This window comes from Equus quagga, chromosome 4 (genome assembly GCF_021613505.1).
Source record: "Equus quagga isolate Etosha38 chromosome 4, UCLA_HA_Equagga_1.0, whole genome shotgun sequence".
Classification (NCBI taxonomy): domain Eukaryota; kingdom Metazoa; phylum Chordata; class Mammalia; order Perissodactyla; family Equidae; genus Equus; species Equus quagga.
In genome coordinates this window covers 135,906,141-135,926,701 of record NC_060270.1, presented here as the reverse complement: position 1 = coordinate 135,926,701, position 20,561 = coordinate 135,906,141, and the positions used below count along the sequence as shown (strand labels likewise).

The following is a 20,561-nucleotide window of genomic DNA, read 5'->3' as shown; positions in this document are numbered from 1 at the left end:
TCCCCCAAGGGTCTGTCCACCACGATGCTCTGCTCAAGTTCATGCTGTTGTTGGGTTACTGGGAATGGAATGTGGCCCTGTTTATAACAAAATTCAGTTTTCATAATTGGGGGAAGGCCAATCTTAAATTAGCTGTAAGTTTGATTTTATAGATTATCCCCTAAAGAATTTTAAGAAACTATGTGGCCATTGCACATTTAAAAATAGCCTCACAAACATCACTATTTTGAAATACTCCTTTGTTTGTTTTTGAGATTTCTGTATCTCCCACTAATTCATCCTGATGCAATTTGCAATGTGTGAAATGATGCATTTCTCTCGTGAAGAGGGAGAAGAATGATTATGAAAGAGATAGTTAGCTATTTAAGAAAAGTTGTTGCTTTATTGATATAGTCCTCTAGAATGTATGCTTTTTGAGGGCACAGATTTTATTATCTTTTTGCCTTTTCGCAACTGTATGCCTAGGCCCAAGACAGTGACTGGCACATAGTCACTAATTAAGGAACAAATAAATATTTGAGGAATGAATGATTGAATAAATGAATTTATGAAAGCAAAAATATTTAATGAATTGGGAAATCACACATCATAAATCCTGTATTTTCCTAGGGTTTGTGTAAGTGGGTTTCCACGGCAACACGAAAAACACTGGAAAGAACTCTGTGGTCGAATAGTATTGGATCCCGAATTTATGGTGCAACTTCTCACAGGGGTTTATTATGCCATGTAAGTAGGTGGACTGTGAAATTGGGTAGACGCTTCCTAATGTTTGGAAATTTAATATTTCTCTTTTCTCCTTATCAGTTGCACAACACTGAATCTGTTGTTCCATGATGGACACATTATCTTGTTTTTCTAATATGAATTCCTTTTAATACTTCTTTTTAGATGAATAATACACTTTCTATTTGAAAGCAATATAATAACAAAGACAACTTTTTAATTGAGATATAATTGACATATAAGATTGTATTAGTTTTAGGTACACAGCATAATGATTAGATATATTTTATATTGTGAAATGATTACTACAATGAGTTTAGTTAACATTCATCACCTCACATAGCTACATATTTTTTTTTCTTGTGATGAGAACTTTTAAGATTTCTTCTTTTAGCAACTTTCAAATGTACAATACAGTATTATTAACTATAGTCACCACGCTAACTATAGTCCCAATACTCAGGACATATTTGTCTTGTAACTGGAAGTTTGTACCCTTTGAACACGTTCAACCTTTTTGCCCACCCACACTGCCTATGGCAACCACCAATCTGTTTTGTGTATCTGTGAGTTAGGTTTTTGTTTTTTTTTTTTTTAGATTTCTCATGTAAGTGAGCTTATACCATATTTGTTTTTTTGTGTGTGTTTTTGTTTTTGTTTTGAGGAAGATTAGCCCTCAGCTAACTACTGCCAATCCTCCTCTTTTTGCTGAGAAAGACTGGCCCTGAGCTAACATCTATGCCCATCTTCCTCTACTTTATACATGGGACACCTACCACAGCATGGCTTTTGGCATGCAGTGCCATGTCCTCACCCGGGATCCGAACCAGCGAACCCTGGGCCACCAAGAAGCGGAACGTTCGAACTTAACTGCTCTGCCACTGGGCCGGCCCCAATACCATATTTGTTTTTCCCTGTCTGGCGTAATGCCCTCAAGGTCCATCTATGTTGTTGCAAATGGCAGGATTTCCTTCTCTTTTTAATAACTGAATAATATTCCGTTGTATATATATATACCATATTTTCTTTATCTATTCATCATCTGTCAGTGTATACTTAAGTTGTTTCCATGTCTTGACTATTGTAAGTAATGCTGTAATAAACATGAGGGTACAGATACCTTTTGAGATAGTGATTTCATTTCCTTCGGCTATATACCAGAAGTGGAATTGCTGGCTCATATGGTAGTTCTATTTTTAATTTTTTGAGGGTACTCCGTACTGTTTTCCATAGTGGCTACACCGAATTATATTCCCACCAGTAGTGTACAGGGTTTCCTTTTCTCCACATCCTCCCAACACTTGCTATTTCTTGTCTTTTTGATACTAGTCATTCTAACAGGTGTGAAATGGTATCTCATTGTGGTTTTGATTTGCATTTCCCTGATGATTAGTGCTGTTGAGCACCTTTTCATGTACCTGTTGGCCTTTTGTATGTATTCTTTGGGAAAAAGTCTATTTAGATCCTCTGCCCATTTTTAATTAGATTTTTTTTTTCTATTGACTTGTGTGAGTTCTTTATATATTTTGGATATTAACCCCTTATCAAATATGTGATTTGCAAATATTTTTTCCCATTCTTTAGGTTGCCTTTTCATTTTGTTGATGGTTTCCTTTGCTGTGTGGAATCTTTTTAGTTTGATGTAGTTCCACTTGTTTATTTTGCTTTTGTTGCCTTTTCCTTTGGTGTCAAATCCAAAAAATCATTACCAAGACTGATGTCACGGAGCTTACCTCTTGTGTCTTCTTCTAAGAGTTTCATGGTTTCAGGTCTTAGGTTAAAATCTTTAGTCCATTTTGAGGTTTTTTTAAAATATGGTGTAAGATAAGTGGTCCAGTTTCATTCTTTTGCATGTGGTTGTGCAGTTTTCCCAGCACCATCTACTGAAGAGACTGTCTTTTCTCTATTGTATATTTTGACTCTTTTGTTGTAAATTAATTGACCACGTATGTGTGGGTTTATTTCTCAGCTGTCTATGCTGTTGCATTGATCTGTGTGTTTTTATGCCAATACCATACTGTTTTGATTACTATGGCTTTGTAATATGAGTTTGAAATCAGGAAATGCGATGCCTCCTGCTTTATTCTTCTTTCTCGAGATTGTTTTGGCTATTCAGGCAGGATCTTTTGTGGTTCCATACAAGTTTTAGGATTGTTTGTTTTATTTCTGTGAAAAATCTTATCAGAATTTTGATAGGAATTGCGTTGAATCTATAGATTGCTTTGGGTGGTATGGACATTTTAACAATATTAATTCTCCTAATCCATGAGCATGGAATATTTTTCCATTTATTTGTCTGTTCTTCAGTTTCTTTTATCAGTGTCTTTTATGAAAACTATAAGTGTACAGTGTACAGGTCCTTTACCTCCTTGGTCAAATTTATTCCTAGGTATTTTTTAGGCAATTGTAAATGGGATTGTTTTCTTAATTCTCTTTCTGGTAGTTCATTATTAGTGTACAGAAATGCAAAAGATTTTTGTGTATAGTCGTGCATCATTTAACAATGAGGATGTGTTCTGAGAAATGTGTCATTAGGTGATTTTGTTGTGTGAATGCATAGAGTGTACTTACACAAACCTAGATGGCATAGACTAAAAGCTATACTGTCATACGACTGGCAGTGCAGTAGGTTTGTTCACATCAGCATCACTACAAACACGTGAGTGATACATTGCACTATGATGTCATGACGGCTACATTGTCACTGATAGGAATCTTTCACCTCTATTATGGTCTTATGGGACCATATTGTATATGCAGTTTGTTGTTGACAAAAACATTGTTAGGTGGCACATGACTGTATTGATTTTGTATCCTGGAACTTTACTGAATTTGTTTATTAGTTCTAATAGTTTTTTGGTGGAGTCTTTAGGGTTTTTTATGTATAATATCATGTCATCTGCAAATAGAGACAGTTTTACCTCTTCATTTCTGATTTGGATGACTTTTATTTCTTTTTCTTGCCTAATTGCTCTGGTTAGAACTTCCATTACTGTGTTGAATAAAAGTGGTGAGAGTAGGCATCCTTGTCTTATCCTGATCTTAGAGGAAAAGCTTTCAGTTTTTTCACCATTGAGTATGATGTTAGCTGTGGGTTTGTCATATATGGCCTTTATTATGTTAAGGTATGACCCCTCTGTACCCACTTTGCTGAGAGTTTTTATCATGAATGGATGTTGAATTTTGTCAAATGCTTTTTTTGCATGTCTTGAGATGATCATATGATTTTTATCCTTCATTTTGTTAATGTGGTATGACATTGATTGAATATCAGATGTTGAACCGTCCTTGCATCCCAAGGGTAAATCCCACTTGATCATGATGTGTGATCCTTTTACTGTATTGTTGAATTTGATTTGCTAATATTCTGTTGAGGATTTTTGTCTAATATCTCACAGGGATATTGACCTGTAATTTTCTTTTCTTGTAGTATCCTTGTTTGGTTTTGGTATCAGGGTAATTCTGGCTTTGTAAAATGAGTATGAAAGTGTTCCTTCGTCTTCTTTTTGTCAGAAGAGTTTGAGAAGGGTTGATGTTAATTCTGCTTTAAACGTTTGGTAGAATTCACCTGTGAAGCCATGTGCTCCTAGACTTTTGTTTGTTGGGAGATTTTTGATTACTGATTAAATCTCCATGCTAGTAATTTGGTCTGTTCAGATTTTTTATTTCTTCATGATTCTATCTTGGTAGGTAGTATGTTTCTAGGAATTTATCCATTTCTTCTAGATTGTCCAATTTGCTGGTGTATAATTGTTCATCGTACTTTTAGTACTCCTAAAATAGCTGAAATGTAACATAACTAATCATTAAATTGGAGTCTAGAAATTGCCATGTTTTCCTTATGGAAAACTATGTCTCTTTACATAGTTAATAACCCAGGTTTTCATGAATACATTAAATAGATTACCCTAAATATCAATACGTGATAAAAACCAATTTGTGTGAAGAGATATCTGTAAACTATTATAAATGTTAGTATTTTAAATCTTCATTTTGTTTTATAACCAAAAGTGGGATAGTTTAGAAATGAAATGATGCAAAATTTGATGTGAAAATTTTGTTTCAGAACCAAAACAGTAGGACTTGGAACAATAAAAAGGTTGTTGTTGAAGATTAGAAATATTTGCTAAAGATAGTAAACGATCTGCTTTTCCATAGGTATAATGGACAGTGGGACCTTGGCCAAGAAGTCCTTGATGACATCATTTATAGAGCTCAGCTAGAGCTCTTTTCTCAACCACTGTTGGTAAGTTATTACATTTACTCTTTATTAAACATACCTGTGTGTTGGCCCTGTGGCCTAGTGGTTAAGTTCGGCGTGCTCCACTTTGGTGGCCTGGGTTCAGTTCCTGGGCATGGACCTACACCGCTAGGCAGCAGCCATGCTGTGGCAGCATCCCACATACAAAATAGAGGAAGATTGGCACAGATGTTAGCTCAGGGTGAATCTTCCTCAAGCAAAAAGAGCAAGATTGGCAGATGTTAGCTCAGGGTGAATCTTCCTCAGCAAAAAAATTAAAATAAAAATAAATTCATCTTTGGGGCCAGCGTGGTGGTGTAGTGGTTAAGTTTGTGCACTCCACTTCAGTGACCCAGGGGTCATGAGTTTGGATCCCAGGTATGGACCTACAAACTGCTTGTCAAGCCATGCTATGGCGCATCCCACGTACAAAGGGGAGGAGGATTGGCACAGATGTTAGCTCAGATACAATCTTTCTCAAGCAAAAAGAGGAAGATTGGCAACAGATCTTATCTCAGGGCCAATCTTCCTCATCAAAAAACAAACAAACATACCAGTGCTTGAACAGGGCAGTAATGGGTAAAAAAAAAAATTCAATATGTGATATATGAGGCCATCCAAATCATAGAGGGAAAAAGGTTTGTTCCACAATAACAATTGGTTAACTGTTGGAGAGAAGACAAATTGGTTTAGATCCTCTCCTCCTACCACATACCAAAATGGAGTTCAGATAAATTAAAGAATTAAATGGTTTAAAATCCTTTAAGAAAAGAAAGAGTTAGAAGTTATAAATATTTACTCTAATTTCTAGAGAAGGGAGGACTTTCTAAGCTTAAGTAATGGGACAAGTCACTAAAAAAGGTTGATCTTCTATTTTGACCACATAAACATCTAAATGTTAAACCATTAGTTTTTTAAAAACAAAATTAATATGCAATGCACAAACTGAGAAAAATATTCTCAACAGTCATGACAAGAAAGCCCATTAATATTTTGTTCTATATAAAAAGATTTCATACTCTTCCACAAAATGAATACACAGTTATGCACCACATAACCACGTTTCAGTCAACAACAGATGGCATATACGACAGTGGTCCCCTGAGGTTAGTACCATATAGCCTAGGTGTGTAGTAGGCTACACCATCTAGGTTTGCGTAAGTGCACTCTATGATGCTCACACAACAGTGAAATTGCCTGATGACGCATCTCAGAACATATCCCCGTTGTTAAGTGATGAATGACTATATCTCTGAAAGGTAAATGATCAATCCAAAAACAAACGTACGTCTCCAGTAGTGGACTAAGGAAGGCATTCTCGACGTTACCAGTAGCAGTACAGCACAACTCTGAACATCCCTTGCAGAAGCAGTTTGGTAATGTGTGTTTGTTTTCTGTGACCCACTATCCCATGTGTAGCAACGTATCCTAGGAAACTACTTAAAATTCTTTTTAAGTGTATTATAAGCATAATGTTCGTGTTATTTTTAATTGCAAAGAAATCGAAATAATCTAAGTGTTCCACAACAGAGAATGATTAAGTTATAATGATGTTTCCTTGATGAGATTATATGTTTCAGATTTTATATTAAAGAAAAATGCTAGTTGTGATAAGCAGTAAAGCAGTATAGAACTATTTTTTTAATCTGGACAGGACGGAGGAAACATACAAAACGCTAATAGCTGTCTAGGTGATTTGACTGGTGGTTTGTATTTCTTTGCAATTGTCTATGTCTTCCAAGCTTTTCGTAGTATGTCTATAACGGCATTTTAAATATATGGTTTATGTATTTTTTACTGGCCATACTTTGAGTACAATTTTTTAAAGGTATTTTATTCATATAAATTTTTATTATATTTTAAGCTAAATATATATTTATTGAGGTAGCATTTACAGTAATTCTTTGATACTTGAATTCTCTTTTTTTCCCTCATGTCAGCATCCCTAATTTTACCCTAAGGATTACATTAAAACAAATGGATAATAAGATTTTTTAAATTACATCAGAATAATAATACCTTGCGTTTGACTCTTTAAATTCATACTTTTATCCTTGCCTTATAAATTAAGTAGAGGTGGCATTTCCAAGGCAATATAGGTAAAGAGATTAGTAATCTCTAGCCCTAGAATAATCTTTTATTGCTGGGGATCTCTGAGGAGCCCAATGAATAACACTTCTTTTCTCTATTCAAATCTAGAGCCAGGAGATAAATAGATAAAAATGGTTGGCAGGGAGAGAAACTAGCATTGTCTTTAATACTGATAAAGGCTAAAGTGAAAGACTTAACTCCCCACCCCTCAGTCTAGACCTTGGAACAGGCCTCTGGAGAGAAGGTTTGAGTTGGCAGAGCAGGCAGTTTATCTAGGTTGCTACATTCCACTTGTCCTTGTCCAAGTGGAGAGGGAGGGAGAGAGACAATCCTTGAGCTCAAATCTTTGCTAGATTAGCACCACCCAGTTAAGAAACAAAGACCAATCAATGGCAGTTACTCTCCAACCTAATATTTCACTCTCCTCTGTGGAGGGCAGAAAGTGCCAGATGTGTTTAGGGGAAATTTCTCCTTATGGAAACAAAGGAGTGAACAAAAGACTACTGATTTTTTTTTAATCAGAGATTAAATTTTGCGTGTTATTTAGCATGTGAAGAATTGGAAACTTAGTCTAAATTTTCTTACATCAGGGTTCAAATGTTAAATAATTTTTCTTTCTTTGGAATACTTTTTCTCTTTGAAAGTCAGCAACTTCAAAGAATCCATAGGAGGTGTAACTCACTTTTTTTTTTTTTTTTTTACCCTGAGGAAGATTCGCCCTGAGCTAACATTTATGCCCATCTTCCTCAATTTTTTAATATGTGGGCTGCCAGCATAGCATGGCTGCTAACGGAGCAGTGTATTTCCGCACCTGGGAACCAAACCTGGGCTGCTGAAGCAGAGCACACTGAACTTAACCACTAGGCCACTGAGGCTGGCCTGTGACTCACATTTTTAAAAATAAATTCTCATTTAAAAAGCCTGCCTATTAGCATACAGGATAATGGAGATAGAAACATTTGTGACACATTGTACTTTTATAGTACAAGTTTTAAATACATATTCAAAAAGTTATGAAACTATGGGCTGGCCCCATGGCCAAGTTGTTAAGTTTACGTGCTCTGCTTTGGCGGCCCAGGGTTTCGCTGGTTCAGATCCTGGACATGGCACCGTTAATCAGGCCATGCTGAGGCAGTGTCCCACATAGCACAACCAGAGGCACTCACAACTAGAATATACAACTTTGTACTGGGGGGCTTTGGGGAAAAGAAGAAAAAAAAATTATGGAAATATGTAGAATAAGCATAAATTGCCTATTAGGTGTAAATATGTACAGACTTACATTATCATTTTAGGTTGCCAATGCCATGAAAAACTCATTACCATTTGATGCTCCGGATTCTTCACAAGAAGGCCAGAAAGTCCTTAAAGTGGAAGTCACTCCAACAGTGCCGAGGATTTCTCGGACTGCAATTACAACAGCTTCAATCCGTCGCCATAGATGGAGGAGAGAAGGTGAGTACAAAACCCTTATAGCTCATTCATGGATTCAAGTAAATTTATTACTGTTTTTATAGACTATATTAACACATGATATTATACTACTCTGTATAATTAAAGTAAAATTGTTTAGATTTTTATAAATAGCACTAGAAATGTCGTTTAAATGCCTGAATGTATTTTATTATAAATATATGTATTTTTTATATAGTAGAAAGATGTTATTGATTGCTCTATGAATGTTAAAATGGAAAATAAAATCAAGTTAATTTCTGTCTTTTTTCGAACTAGTAATAACAATAGGAAAGAAATTTCTTTAAGCCTGTTACCATGCTGGGAACAAAAGGTGCATGTATGAGCATTGTGGGAGAAAATTATATAAATGGCCAAACTAATGGTATAATACAAGCTATATATAAAAGAATTGAGTATTCTAAAATTTTTATCTTTGCTTTTCCTTTTTTTCTAAGTGCTGAATCCAGCAGTATTTCATAGGCATATGGTACTTGAATAGTCAGGCTGTCTTGCCTAAGAGATTAATTGCCATTTTGATGATCCTGATTTTTCTGTCCTATTCATTTGCAAACCTCACATTGTTCATCTGCCGCCTTATGTGTGTGCATACTCTGCACACACATGTAACTATATAAATAGTGTTTGTGTTTATATCATATCCATATATACATTCTCTTATCTGCCTGGGTCAAAATGCTCACAAAAGAATAGAGCAGCACAAAAGCACTAAAATTTTATATGTTGAATCCCAGATGGCTTTGACTTCTCAAACGAGGCTGACTCGAGTATTCCTGGCTCCCCGATCCAACACGGCTCCACTGACCTAGGGATCAAACGTGTGCAAGAGGGGGAGGTGCTGGTGCGCAGGACCCCTGAGCACGGCTCACCGGAGCCCAACTCAGCAGCAGCCACAACAGAGGGTAGGACAGAGATGAGGAGGCAGAAGTCAGTGAGGCAGTTGCTGGAGAAGGATCCTGGCTCTCTATCCCCAAGCAGAACATCTTTCCATTCTAGTGTGTGTTACTACTACCCCAGGGTGTATTAGCTCCTCTTTGGAAAGCACACTCCCCTGTCCCCCGCCCCCAATATGCCTAGCACCAGGTCAGGTACAATCTTTAGTTACCATTTGTGCTGGCCTGGAGTCTGCATCCCTGTGTAATCAAAGAACAGCTTGGCATGGCTACTAACAAGGCGGAGGCCTGTCTCTAAAAGGTCTGCAAAGCTTGGGATTTTTCATTACTGAGCATGTTTATTCTAACAGTAGGAAAGGAAAAATGCACCCAACGGACATGAGCCTTATTAACTAATATGAATTGACTTTATTTATATATTAATTTATTCTTTACAAATATGTGAGGGGAGTTTTAAAACTTTGATACATTATTTTTGAGAAATTGGACTAAAATGGAGCTGGTTAAAGTATGTCTAATCCTCGGGTGGTCAATTAACAAGAATTTCTTGTCTCTTTGACAGAGTAAACTGGTATTGACTGTCTTTTTATAATCTTTGGGTCAAGTTGCCTGCATCTAACTAGTGAGCTGCTGACATCATTCCTCTATAAATGCACTATCCTGGTGCACACTGCATTTTATCATCTATTGTAAATAATGATTGTCTTATATGGCTCCCAAACAGAATTGAAATGTATTATCTGGAGGTCAAGAATCCTAGTAGATCTTTGTTTCTACCATGCTGGTCTCTTAAGATGAGAATTTTGTTTTACACTCCCCCTCTCCCCCATAAAAGAAGACCTCTCTCTGATAGGAAGGTATTCATTTGCTATTTTACATGTGATGCCATAGGAGTTGACTTTGTGAAAGAGGGAACCGTAGCTTAATAGTTTTTTCATTATTTAATGTATTGCTACTGTGGAACCTTTATACTAATTTATGAAATTTAGCAAGTATTTTTAAAATAGGTTACATATTTTTACTTATTGTAAAGACCAAACATACAGGAAGCAGTTACCTTCCACTAAGGGAAGTCTCTTGCTCTTTGGTGCATTAGAAATTTGAGCATGCTCAGTAAGACTCTAAATCTGCCCTCTGTTCCCTTGCCCATTTGCCCAGATTGACCTGACTTTGTTTAGCAGTGTTGCATGTGCATGATCTAGGGACCCAGAGAAGTTGGTGCTGTTTTACAGACATCCTTGTGTAAATGGCTGTGAAAGATGCAGCTCTCTCTCTTTGTTTTTCCCATATCTCTTTGTTATCCCTGGGAGTCAGTTTTATCTTGCATAAAGGCATAAAAATAAGTATATGAACAGTTGTGGAACCCAGAGTTGGCCTAACTTGAACAATAGCCTGTTTCTCAACATTCTTGGTGACTAAATGAGCCACTTGATGTGCACCTACTACCATTGTTAGAATGTTGGAGTATTTGTGCTAAATGTAATACTATGGTGACACTTGATGAAATTCTAGAAAATGTGGGGTTAGTGGGAAACATTTCTTCCATTCATTGAGTCATACACTTTGAAAAAAGAACCAAAATAGTTCCTTTTAAATATCCTATTAAATATTAAAATATCCTATTTAATATCTCCTATCACTGGTAAAAATTTCAGTGGGTGAGGGTGGGTTGTACCCATAAGGAAAGAGGAATGAGTTCCTTCAGTGTATTTGAAATTTCTCAGAAATTATTTTGCCTTTTAATTTAGATTAATTGTAGCTTTAAATCAATATTAGTAGAAGCTAAATTTATAAGGAGAGGCAGACATGAACAGAAAATTTCCTTAAAAATCCTTTTTGGTTGTCTCCTCTTTGGATCATGAATAGTATTGTTATCACCCAGGGAGAAAATTAGATAGGAAAAAAGTAGTGAGACACAATTGCCTTTTTATTCCTTGAAATTTTTTAAAAGAAGGAAGGAAATTACCAAAACCCTGGAAAAGTTTGGTAATTCTGGGGGGCTGGCCCTGTGGCGTAGTAGTTCAGTTCACACGCTCCATTTTGGCAGTCTGGATTCGCGAGTTCGAATCCTGGGTGTGGACCTACACCACTTGTCAGCCATGCTGTGGTGGCATCCCACATACAAAGTAGAGGAAGAGTGGCACAGATATTAGCTCAGAGTGAATTTTCCTCAGGAAAAAAAAAAAAATGGGGCTGGTCCCATGGCCTAGTGGTTAAGTTTGTCACACTCCACTTTGGCGGCCTGGTTTCAGTTCCCAGGCACAGACCTACACCTCTTGGTGGTGGCCATACTGTAGCGGTGACCCACATACAAAATAGAGGAAGATTGGCACAGATATTAGCTCAGGATGAATCTTCCTCAGCAAAAAACACTTGGTAATTCTGAAGTCTGCTGGAGCTTTTTGATTAACATTGATAATTGGCCTTTTTTTAAAAAAAAAAAAAAAACAATTTTCCAGTATGATGGTTTTTAATAGTTTTATAATTAAAATTATATTTATTATGTGTTGAAATTGAAGGAAGAATATGAGCCTATCACCTACCTTTATCCTGATTGTCAAGTAACGTTTTATTTGTAACTTTTAAAGCTGGATTTAAAATTATATGGAACTGAGGACAACGCCTATAATGAAAGTATAGTCAGTGTTCCACTATACTTAAACAGCATTTCTTACTGTATAACTTGTATAACTTATCAGTGGATTCTCTTGCATGGTGACTTTTATGTTATCATCTTCTCTTTTGTGGCCATATTGCTTGGGCATCAGATCTGCATGTGGCAATATTCAGAAGCTAGCACTAAGTCTCTCAGTCTCCTTTCCTAATTATGTATGTCCCCAATGATACATTCTGTTCACTCCCAGTTTTATAGTACTGATATCACTTCTGAACCAATAACTATCTTTTCTTGGGCATTTTAGAGTTCTTTATACTAATCGTAAGTAAATTGCTAAGATGATATATGAATATAATTTAAAGTTTTTATTTTGAGATACATTGTATACTTTTCTTTTGAAGAAGAGGTTGAGAGAAATGGTGTCAGCTGTATTTTCATATGGCTTTGCATGATGATTAAAGGTTATTAAACTGCTGGATATAATAACAAGGTTCCTTTTGCTTTAAGGATAGCCTATTTCATTCTTCTTTTGAAGGAAGGAAATAACTAATCCATATGAGAAAATATGGCTAAGAAAATATTTTTATTTTTCCAGGAACTATGTTAAATAAAGATTGTGTTTAAATATTTCATATGTATTTTACTTAGGTAACCTGTTATCTCAAAATACTATTTGTTTAGAATTCTTTCCTAACATTTTACCTTAACTATAATAGTGATATCTGTATGTAGATCCAGATTAAACTTTTTGCAGTCTGGTAAACATATTAATGAGGTAGCACACAACCATCAGGTTTTGAAAGAAGCAAACGTGTTACTTTCTAAAAGAATGTTGATCATACTTTCAGTAAGAGAATTGAGATTCCTAGAAACCCCCAACTAAATATATTGTGTATGCTTCTCCCCTTTGTACAGAATCCTAAGATAAGGGTTCTTGCATTAACTGCAGTTTCTGCATGAAACATAATGGGACACTATGGTATTTTATGACAATAATAAATCTTGATACTAAAAATCTAATATATTACAAAAATACATCATATAGAAAGAAGAAATCCTTCTTAAATATCCCTTCTGGTTTCCTACCCTTGCTCTCTGATAATTAAATATTTTCTTCACATTAATTGATCAAGAAAACATGGAAATCAGTGAGTAGATATGTCCATTTAGACAGCATACAATTATGAAGTTACTGGAAGCAATGGTAGAGTTTTTTAGAGTTAGAAAATTTACTGTTTTCATGTTAAAGGTTTTAAAGCCATTTAGAAGCAGTTTATTGTAATTAAAGAGGGTTTAGCTTGTAGGGATAAATGTGTTTTTGGCGTTATTCTGGGTGGCTGAAATTAGAAGGGTGTCTCTTTTGCACAGTCTGTTTTATGATGGGTAAGGAAGACAGAAGGAAAAAAATTTGTTTTTTAAAATAGATAGATATGGTCACCTCAAATTGACAAGGGTGTATTATAAAGATTTATGATAACAAAATGTTGTATTTTACCTAAAGTTGTTTTATGTGCCTAAATATTGATAGTATACTAAGTTTGTTTGTGGATAGTTTTACAAAAGCTGAACTAATGAAAGCTAAATGAACAGAATGAATAACACATTGGAATTCTGTGTAGATTAGGGTTTCTTCTCCTAAATTATTTACGAGAAATGTTGATAGCGAGGCCGTTGCCAACCTCTAGCAAAAATTACCCAGGAGAGAAGGTCAGTTAAGTTGTTATTCACAGCTGCCTCTTATTTAATTTAGCTATTGCTGAGTCTGTCTGATTTGTTTTTTAGGTGCTGAGGGTCTAAATGGAGGAGAGGAGTTGGTAAACCTGAATGATGCAGATGAAGGATTTTCATCGGGGGCTTCCCTCAGCAGTCAGCCAATTGGGACCAAACCATCCTCCTCTTCTCAGAGGGGAAGCTTAAGGAAAGTAGCAGCTGGGCGTTCAGCCAAGGATAAAGAAACAGCTTCTGTCATCAAATCCAGTGAGAGCCCTCGAGATTCAGTAGTTCGCAGGCAGTATGTACAGCAACCACCCGATCTTAGTGTAGATTCAATTGAGCTGACACCGATGAAGAAACACCTGAGCCTGCCCGCTGGCTCGGTGGTGCCAAAAACCAATAGCTTAAGTCTAATCCGGACAGCCAGTGCTTCTTCAAGTAAATCATTTGACTATGTAAATGGCAGTCAAGCAAGTACCAGCATTGGGGTTGGCACTGAGGCAGTTACTAATTTAGCAGCTAACAGTGCTAATCGATATTCAACCATCAGTCTACAGGAGGACCGGCTAGGTCAAGCTGGAGAAGGTAAAGAGCTCCTCAGCCCAGGAGCTCCCTTAACCAAGCAGTCTCGATCCCCAAGTTTCAATATGCAGCTAATATCCCAGGTGTAGTTTGACATCCTTTCTCATCTTTCTGCTTACCTTGTAAACTGAACATTTCATTGTGCAAGAAGACACTTCATCCCACATTGTGAAAATATTGGTCATCATAATCAGATTTGATTTAGTTTAGGTATCTTCATACTGTATTTTGTATGGAAACAGCAATAAGGTTTTCTTTTCCCTCCTTCCTATATCTTCTCTTCACCTATTCCTTGTAAATGTGTTTGTGAAGCAGTATAAAATGTTTGCATTTTCCATGCCTTCTCTTCTCCTTGGGTGATGTGCAATCTGTCGTAGGCTGATCGGTCCCATTTCAACACTGTGAGACTGAGGATACGTTAGAGGAAATGGTGTATATGATCCCTATGAAATGATTCTTTGGCTTTCTTTTAAAAAAACAAAAACGGGTTTGTTCTCATGATCTGTAGAACTATGAAGATTACTGGATCATATTTTTTTTCTCTTAACCAGGAGTGCCTCAGAGATTCTGCTATGACTTTGGACTTCTCTGAGTCTGTGCAATCATTTTCTTGAGAAGCGTGGGGAAAGGTGGTAGGCTGCTGCACTTTTCTATTGAAATAAGGGTGGCTCTTTTTCCCCCTGTCTCCTTTATCTCGAGGACACAAATGTTCAATTACTGAGGCATTTAAATCAAGTGGTGGCCACCTCCATCAGAGGGCAGGGCTCTAAGTTGATTGTGTAATTGATAATGCACTTTCTCGATGGCTCTGTAGTCATTATTAACATGTCTTCCCTCCTCCCCGCAAGGACATAAGGTCGTTTCTGTCCTTTAAGTTTGAACAACTAACAAATCAGAGAATCCAAGGGGCGTGTTCTATTTCCTAGGAATGAGTGACACTTTGGTGCTGGGGTTTTGTGGGCGGGAGGGGGCAGTTTTTGTTTATCTTGTATGGGATTGTGTGTGTGAGGGGAAGTTTTGATTGGTTTTTTTCTTTTCCTTTGTGAGCTGATGATGACTGAAGTAGAACAAGTACATCTTCAGGTAAAGAGAGGGATTTCTCAACCCACTTTCTGTGATGTCAGACTATTGGAGAAGCCCTTTCAGCTGCTTTCTAGATGTACCTAAATTCAGTCAGATATCTTGGATTAAGAAACCTGAAGTCCTGATAGATCATATACTCCAAGGAAATACATCAGGGACAGATAATTGGCTGAAAACACTGATGCTTCAATGTGACACATTTTTATAGAACATTTCTACCAGGGGGTACTGACTTGATTTCTCCTACAAGGACTACACTGCCTTTGTGTTTAATGTAATGCAATTTGTGTACCTTATAATCATATATCTCCAAAAGTTTCTCATTTTTATAAAACTTTGGAATCATGCCAGTAAGCTAGATGTTGAATGTATGTAAGTAACATTTGGTAACTGAGCTAAGAGGCTACAAAAATGCATTATTGGTAAAAAATTTTCAGTTCTGATTTGATTGGATAAGATTTCATTATGACCTCTTCTGGGTCTCTGGCTCTACTGCTTGATTGAAGTAGAAGAGAATATATTGATTTTTGAAATCATTGTTATGACTTGAACTGCTATACATTATCCTTCCACAAAAGACATCAGAGCTATTAGTGCTTTGTACGTTGAGACATTTTTGTTTTATTATCGTGAAATAAAAATATACTGAATTTATAGAAAGCAAGTATTCTCCTAGTTAACAGTTTAAAATTTTCTCTCTCCAATAAAAATTACAATACATTTTGATAAATAAAATAACCAGAAAAATGCCTCTTTTTTTTCACACCTAAAAATCCTCTCCTCTTTTTTTTGATTGTAAGAGGTTTGTTTGTTTAGTGGACTTTCTGTTAGAATCTTTATAAAAACAATGAGTTGCTTGATTGAATTTGGTGATCTGTAACATTTTTCAGCTCATATGAAAATGGAAAACTAGAACCTGAACTAATATCTACAACATTGCCAAAGTCTGAGGTAACGCTAAAAGTTGATAAATAGAGATTTATTGTTTTGTATATATGTGTGTGTGTATGTATGTATGTGTGTGTATATATATATGTATGGTATGTATATATCACAAAGACATATTTTAGATATCCCTTAGTTCTTTTAATTTAACTAAGGATGTCAGATAAAGGAATTTAAAAAGCAGCCAAAATAAATGAGGTGTAAAGGTCTATAACATACTAAGGGAAACAGAGTTTCGGCTATGAGAGAAAAAGAGTATTGTACTTCCCAGGGAGTGAGATCTTGGCCATGGCTGGAGGTCAGTTTATGGCAGAAATACCTGGTTGATTTAGGAGGCTGAAGAGTTGTTTGTAATTTAACAAGTTGTGCATTTATTGACATGTAAAGATAGCATAATTTTATTTTAGTTAAAGCACAAAAAAAATACCAAATAATACCAAATTACAGCAAAAGCTGTAATAAATGTAATAAGATCTCCCTTTGGTTTGTTAGCAACCTTGTTACACCTGAAAAGTTGGTTTTGAAAAACTTTCACTTTAGAAGATTTCTTTTATCTGTATGTGTATGTGTTTATATTTTGTACATATACATACCCATTAATGTTCCATGACCCTGTAACATTTGTGTTCTATTCTTTTAAGTGATATGATTTGGCCTCAATGAAGAAACATTTCATTTAGTTCAAACTTTGCATTCAGGGTCCTAGAACAGATTTCCTGTGCAAGATTTGGTTGAAATGGAATAAGTTTAGCAAACCTAAGTCATATTTTCTAAGAGATTTTTGATATTCATTTGCATTATTTATTGGCATATAATTTAAACTACTCTTCAGTTATACAACAGCTGTTACAAATATATCCCAGCAATATTCATACTTTATCCTTCAGCAGCCTTTTGTTTTATACTTCCTAACTTAGATTAAAAAAAAAGTCCTTCCATCTATGGAAAAGCTAGTTAGGGAGGAAATACTTGTTTTCTATAATAAAACAATTTGATTGGTGCCATCTTTGCCAGGTTGGATTAAGAAATACAAAGACATATCTGAAGGTTTGGGGAACTCTTCTCTATGTCATTAATTTGAAATCGTGTTACTAAAAAGCAAACTAAAATGTAAAGTGAAAAGCTAACTTAGAAGTAAGATTTTTAAATAGAAAAAATATTTTGAGAAGCTAGGGGGAAAATTGTTGTACTTTGAAATCCTGACCTTTACCTCTACTCTCACCCTCCCGATTACTCCTCTGTGCCTATTTAATATAGAGTCAGGACTTTTGTGCTAGAAGAGACCCTAGAGATAATCTAGCTAGTCTCCCAACACCCACTCCCCCGTATCCATCCTCAGGAAACTGAGGCTCAAAAAGGTTGTAAAGTGATCAAGGTCACATAACTAAGAAGCAGAGCCAGAATCAAACTCCTGTCTCCTTTCAAATGCATATTAACACCCCACTGCCTCCCTTTACTTCTAGTGTGGTAGGTGTGGTATGTAACACACTCCATTTATGCAGTTTCTTTATAGTTCTGGTCTAGTAGTTGGTGAATACTGCACATTAAGAGAAGCATTAAATCCAGAAAAAATAGAGAGTAATAAACATGGATGGGGAAGTGTTGGAAATGTAGGTATCTATACCACAGATGTAAGGATAGATATATTTTTCCTATTCTAATTTATGCCTTACTATTTTCTGCCACATAACAGTTGGATGCTGCCATTTTATAATTGATTATATTCTGGGGATTTATTTAGATGCAAAAATAAACCCAATGTAATGGCTTTGATCAGTGTTTCTAGCTATTTTAAAGTAATTTTTGAATCAGCCAACTTTCACAGTCACCTAGGTGGCAAGTTAATTGTGTTGCACAATGGAGTATCACAAAGTAGATTAAGTAAATTTGATTTCATTAATTTCTAATGTCGAAAGAGATTGAACCTTACTTGTGCTTAGAGCAGATAGATAAAAGCAATATTTCCTGATGTGACTGAAAAAGGTTCATAGTGTGAAACTTATGATTCCATAATGGAATGGTGACCATGATGTCATTGAAAGTGTATATACCATATAAAATGTCTTAAACCTGGTAGTCTCAGCTATGTAAGCTCAATATTTCCCACCTGTATTCTCAAATTCCACTTAGTAGCTTTAAATTAATTATAATTATTTATTAGACACTGGAATACTGAGAATAACTTCTTTCAGACTGTTTTGTTTGCACTATTTTTGTGACTATTTTAATGAAGTGGGATGTTTTTCCTACCTCACTTTGTGAGGTTTGTATGGGTCCATTTTTGAGTACTTTAGTTGTTGACAATCAGTTGTCTCAGTTAATTTTCTGCATGTTCATTTGTAAATAAAATAATTAGTATCTGTTTTTAGGGGATAGTAGACTATACAAACACTGGCAAGGAGGCTGTATTTCTGATCTTGGATTACAAAGTAAGTTTTGTTTTATGTTGATTTTTTTTTTTTAAATCAGTATTTAAGTTACATATTTGTTTTTCAATTTAAAAATGTTTAATAGGTCATGCCAGTGGTTAGAAAATCTATAAGAATTTTAGGGCAACTTTTCTATACTATGGCTATGTTAAACAATCTGAACATGAGACTTTTTATCTTTCAAGTTGAATGATTTTTGTCATGTTTCAAACCACTAGGTCGGTTGAGACACATATTTGTAATACTTTAATTTTTTTAAAGTGCGTTTTAGAAACAAGTTGTTTGAAAACCAACTAGAAATTATTGGTAGCCTAAACTCTAAATATTAGAATATTTGCCAGATCAAGAAGATGGAGTGCAGTGTAAAATTGTTAACAGTGCTAATAAAATCATAATGAGTCACCAGATTGGTAACAGTTTTCCATTGCCAAGGTGGTCATGTTGATAACATAAGACATAAATTTTACTATTATCTGTGTTGTGTACCTAATGGGTCTATCATATTGGCACGGAACATACTAGGAAATACTACTCATAGAGTCAACCAGTGTGCACTTAAACTATATTAGATTTTTGGCAGTGCCAGAAATTTGTGTGGTGATCCCAAACCATTAGAATTAGAGGAGTCGTGATCACTCAGCTTTCCCTGCCCATGTGGGCACACTCCTTCTCAGCCTGACCACACAGCCAGAAAATTGTGGTAACTTCAATTTCTTCAGTATGTTTATAGTTTTAGCCATTAGTCACATGAGAAATATATATGAGAGCAAACAGTTCAGGATAGAAGTTCGCAGAAAGATGTGAAATAACTGGCAGCATAGGACAGAATTCTAGGTTCTGTGTTTTGCTTCTGGATTTTGAGAAAATGTTTACAAATTAAGGCACATTCAGATGTCTGCTATTATCTTTAATATAGATTTTACCCAAAAAATTAGAATTAGATATAGCTTAAAGTATCACTGAATCTTTTTTTAATAATTGTGTATCTGGAGGCAGGCTTAATAAAGAAATTCTTTTATTTTCAAAGAGAAAGGAACTTAATTGGACAATCCGTCCCCAACTACAGAATTGATATCAGTCTGGTTTGCTGTATTTGAGTGTCAGCAGCTCAGTGTTATTTATATATGAGGAAATTCTTTACATCTTCATTGGTTACAAAATTTACCAAAGAAAATGTATCAATCAAATATAATTTTTAAAGTACCCAACTGTTAAGGAATGAGGCTCCTTTAACATAAAGGATTGTTTTCTAGACCTAAGGGAAATGAGTATCAAAAGATTGTTTGATTAGAAACATAGATATATAGTACCTACAAGAGTCCATGTGAGGTTTTCTTATCCTGTCAGCAAAATGCCAACATTTCACTTCCAGCAAAATACCAGTTAAAGGTTAAGTCCAAAAATTATTCCTTATGGCACATTTTCATGTCTCCTTAACTCAAATTGAGGATTCTGTTCATCAGTATTGAATAGAAAATGAGGGAAATTCTTAAAATTTGTATATTGTATGATATTGTGGCTTTTTCAAAATAAAAGGGGAGAATGATGGAAATAGACATTTTTAAATGGGCAATGGCAATTTCTAATAAGTATGATATTGGCTAAAATGGTATTTTACATAATTTATGTACATGATCATTCTGAGTGTTTTTTTCTTTGCAGAAAAACATGATTGGGTTAAGAAAAGCTGAAATACTCATTTTTTTTAATGTATAGACCAATAAGAACTAAAGGATTTACATAAACTATTAAATAATGATTTTTTTTTGAAA

At 35.4% G+C, this 20,561-nt stretch overlaps 1 protein-coding gene across 9 annotated transcripts in view; it reads left to right on the top strand.

The window, feature by feature from the left end:
* Positions 1 to 16,075, top strand: part of HYCC2 (hyccin PI4KA lipid kinase complex subunit 2) — a 98,274-nt gene extending 82,199 nt beyond the window's left edge. For 8 of the 9 annotated variants that reach the window (XM_046658134.1, XM_046658135.1, XM_046658129.1 and 5 more), the window contains 5 exons: positions 610 to 726; positions 4,882 to 4,969; positions 8,350 to 8,509; positions 9,262 to 9,429; positions 13,820 to 16,075. In XM_046658134.1, the coding sequence (XP_046514090.1) occupies positions 610 to 726; positions 4,882 to 4,969; positions 8,350 to 8,509; positions 9,262 to 9,429; positions 13,820 to 14,421 (1,135 nt within the window). In that variant the 3' untranslated portion in view covers positions 14,422 to 16,075. The remainder of the gene's footprint in view (positions 1 to 609; positions 727 to 4,881; positions 4,970 to 8,349; positions 8,510 to 9,261; positions 9,430 to 13,819) is intronic. The other variant, XM_046658136.1, reaches the window with a different exon arrangement.
* Positions 16,076 to 20,561: the final 4,486 nt, after the last annotated feature.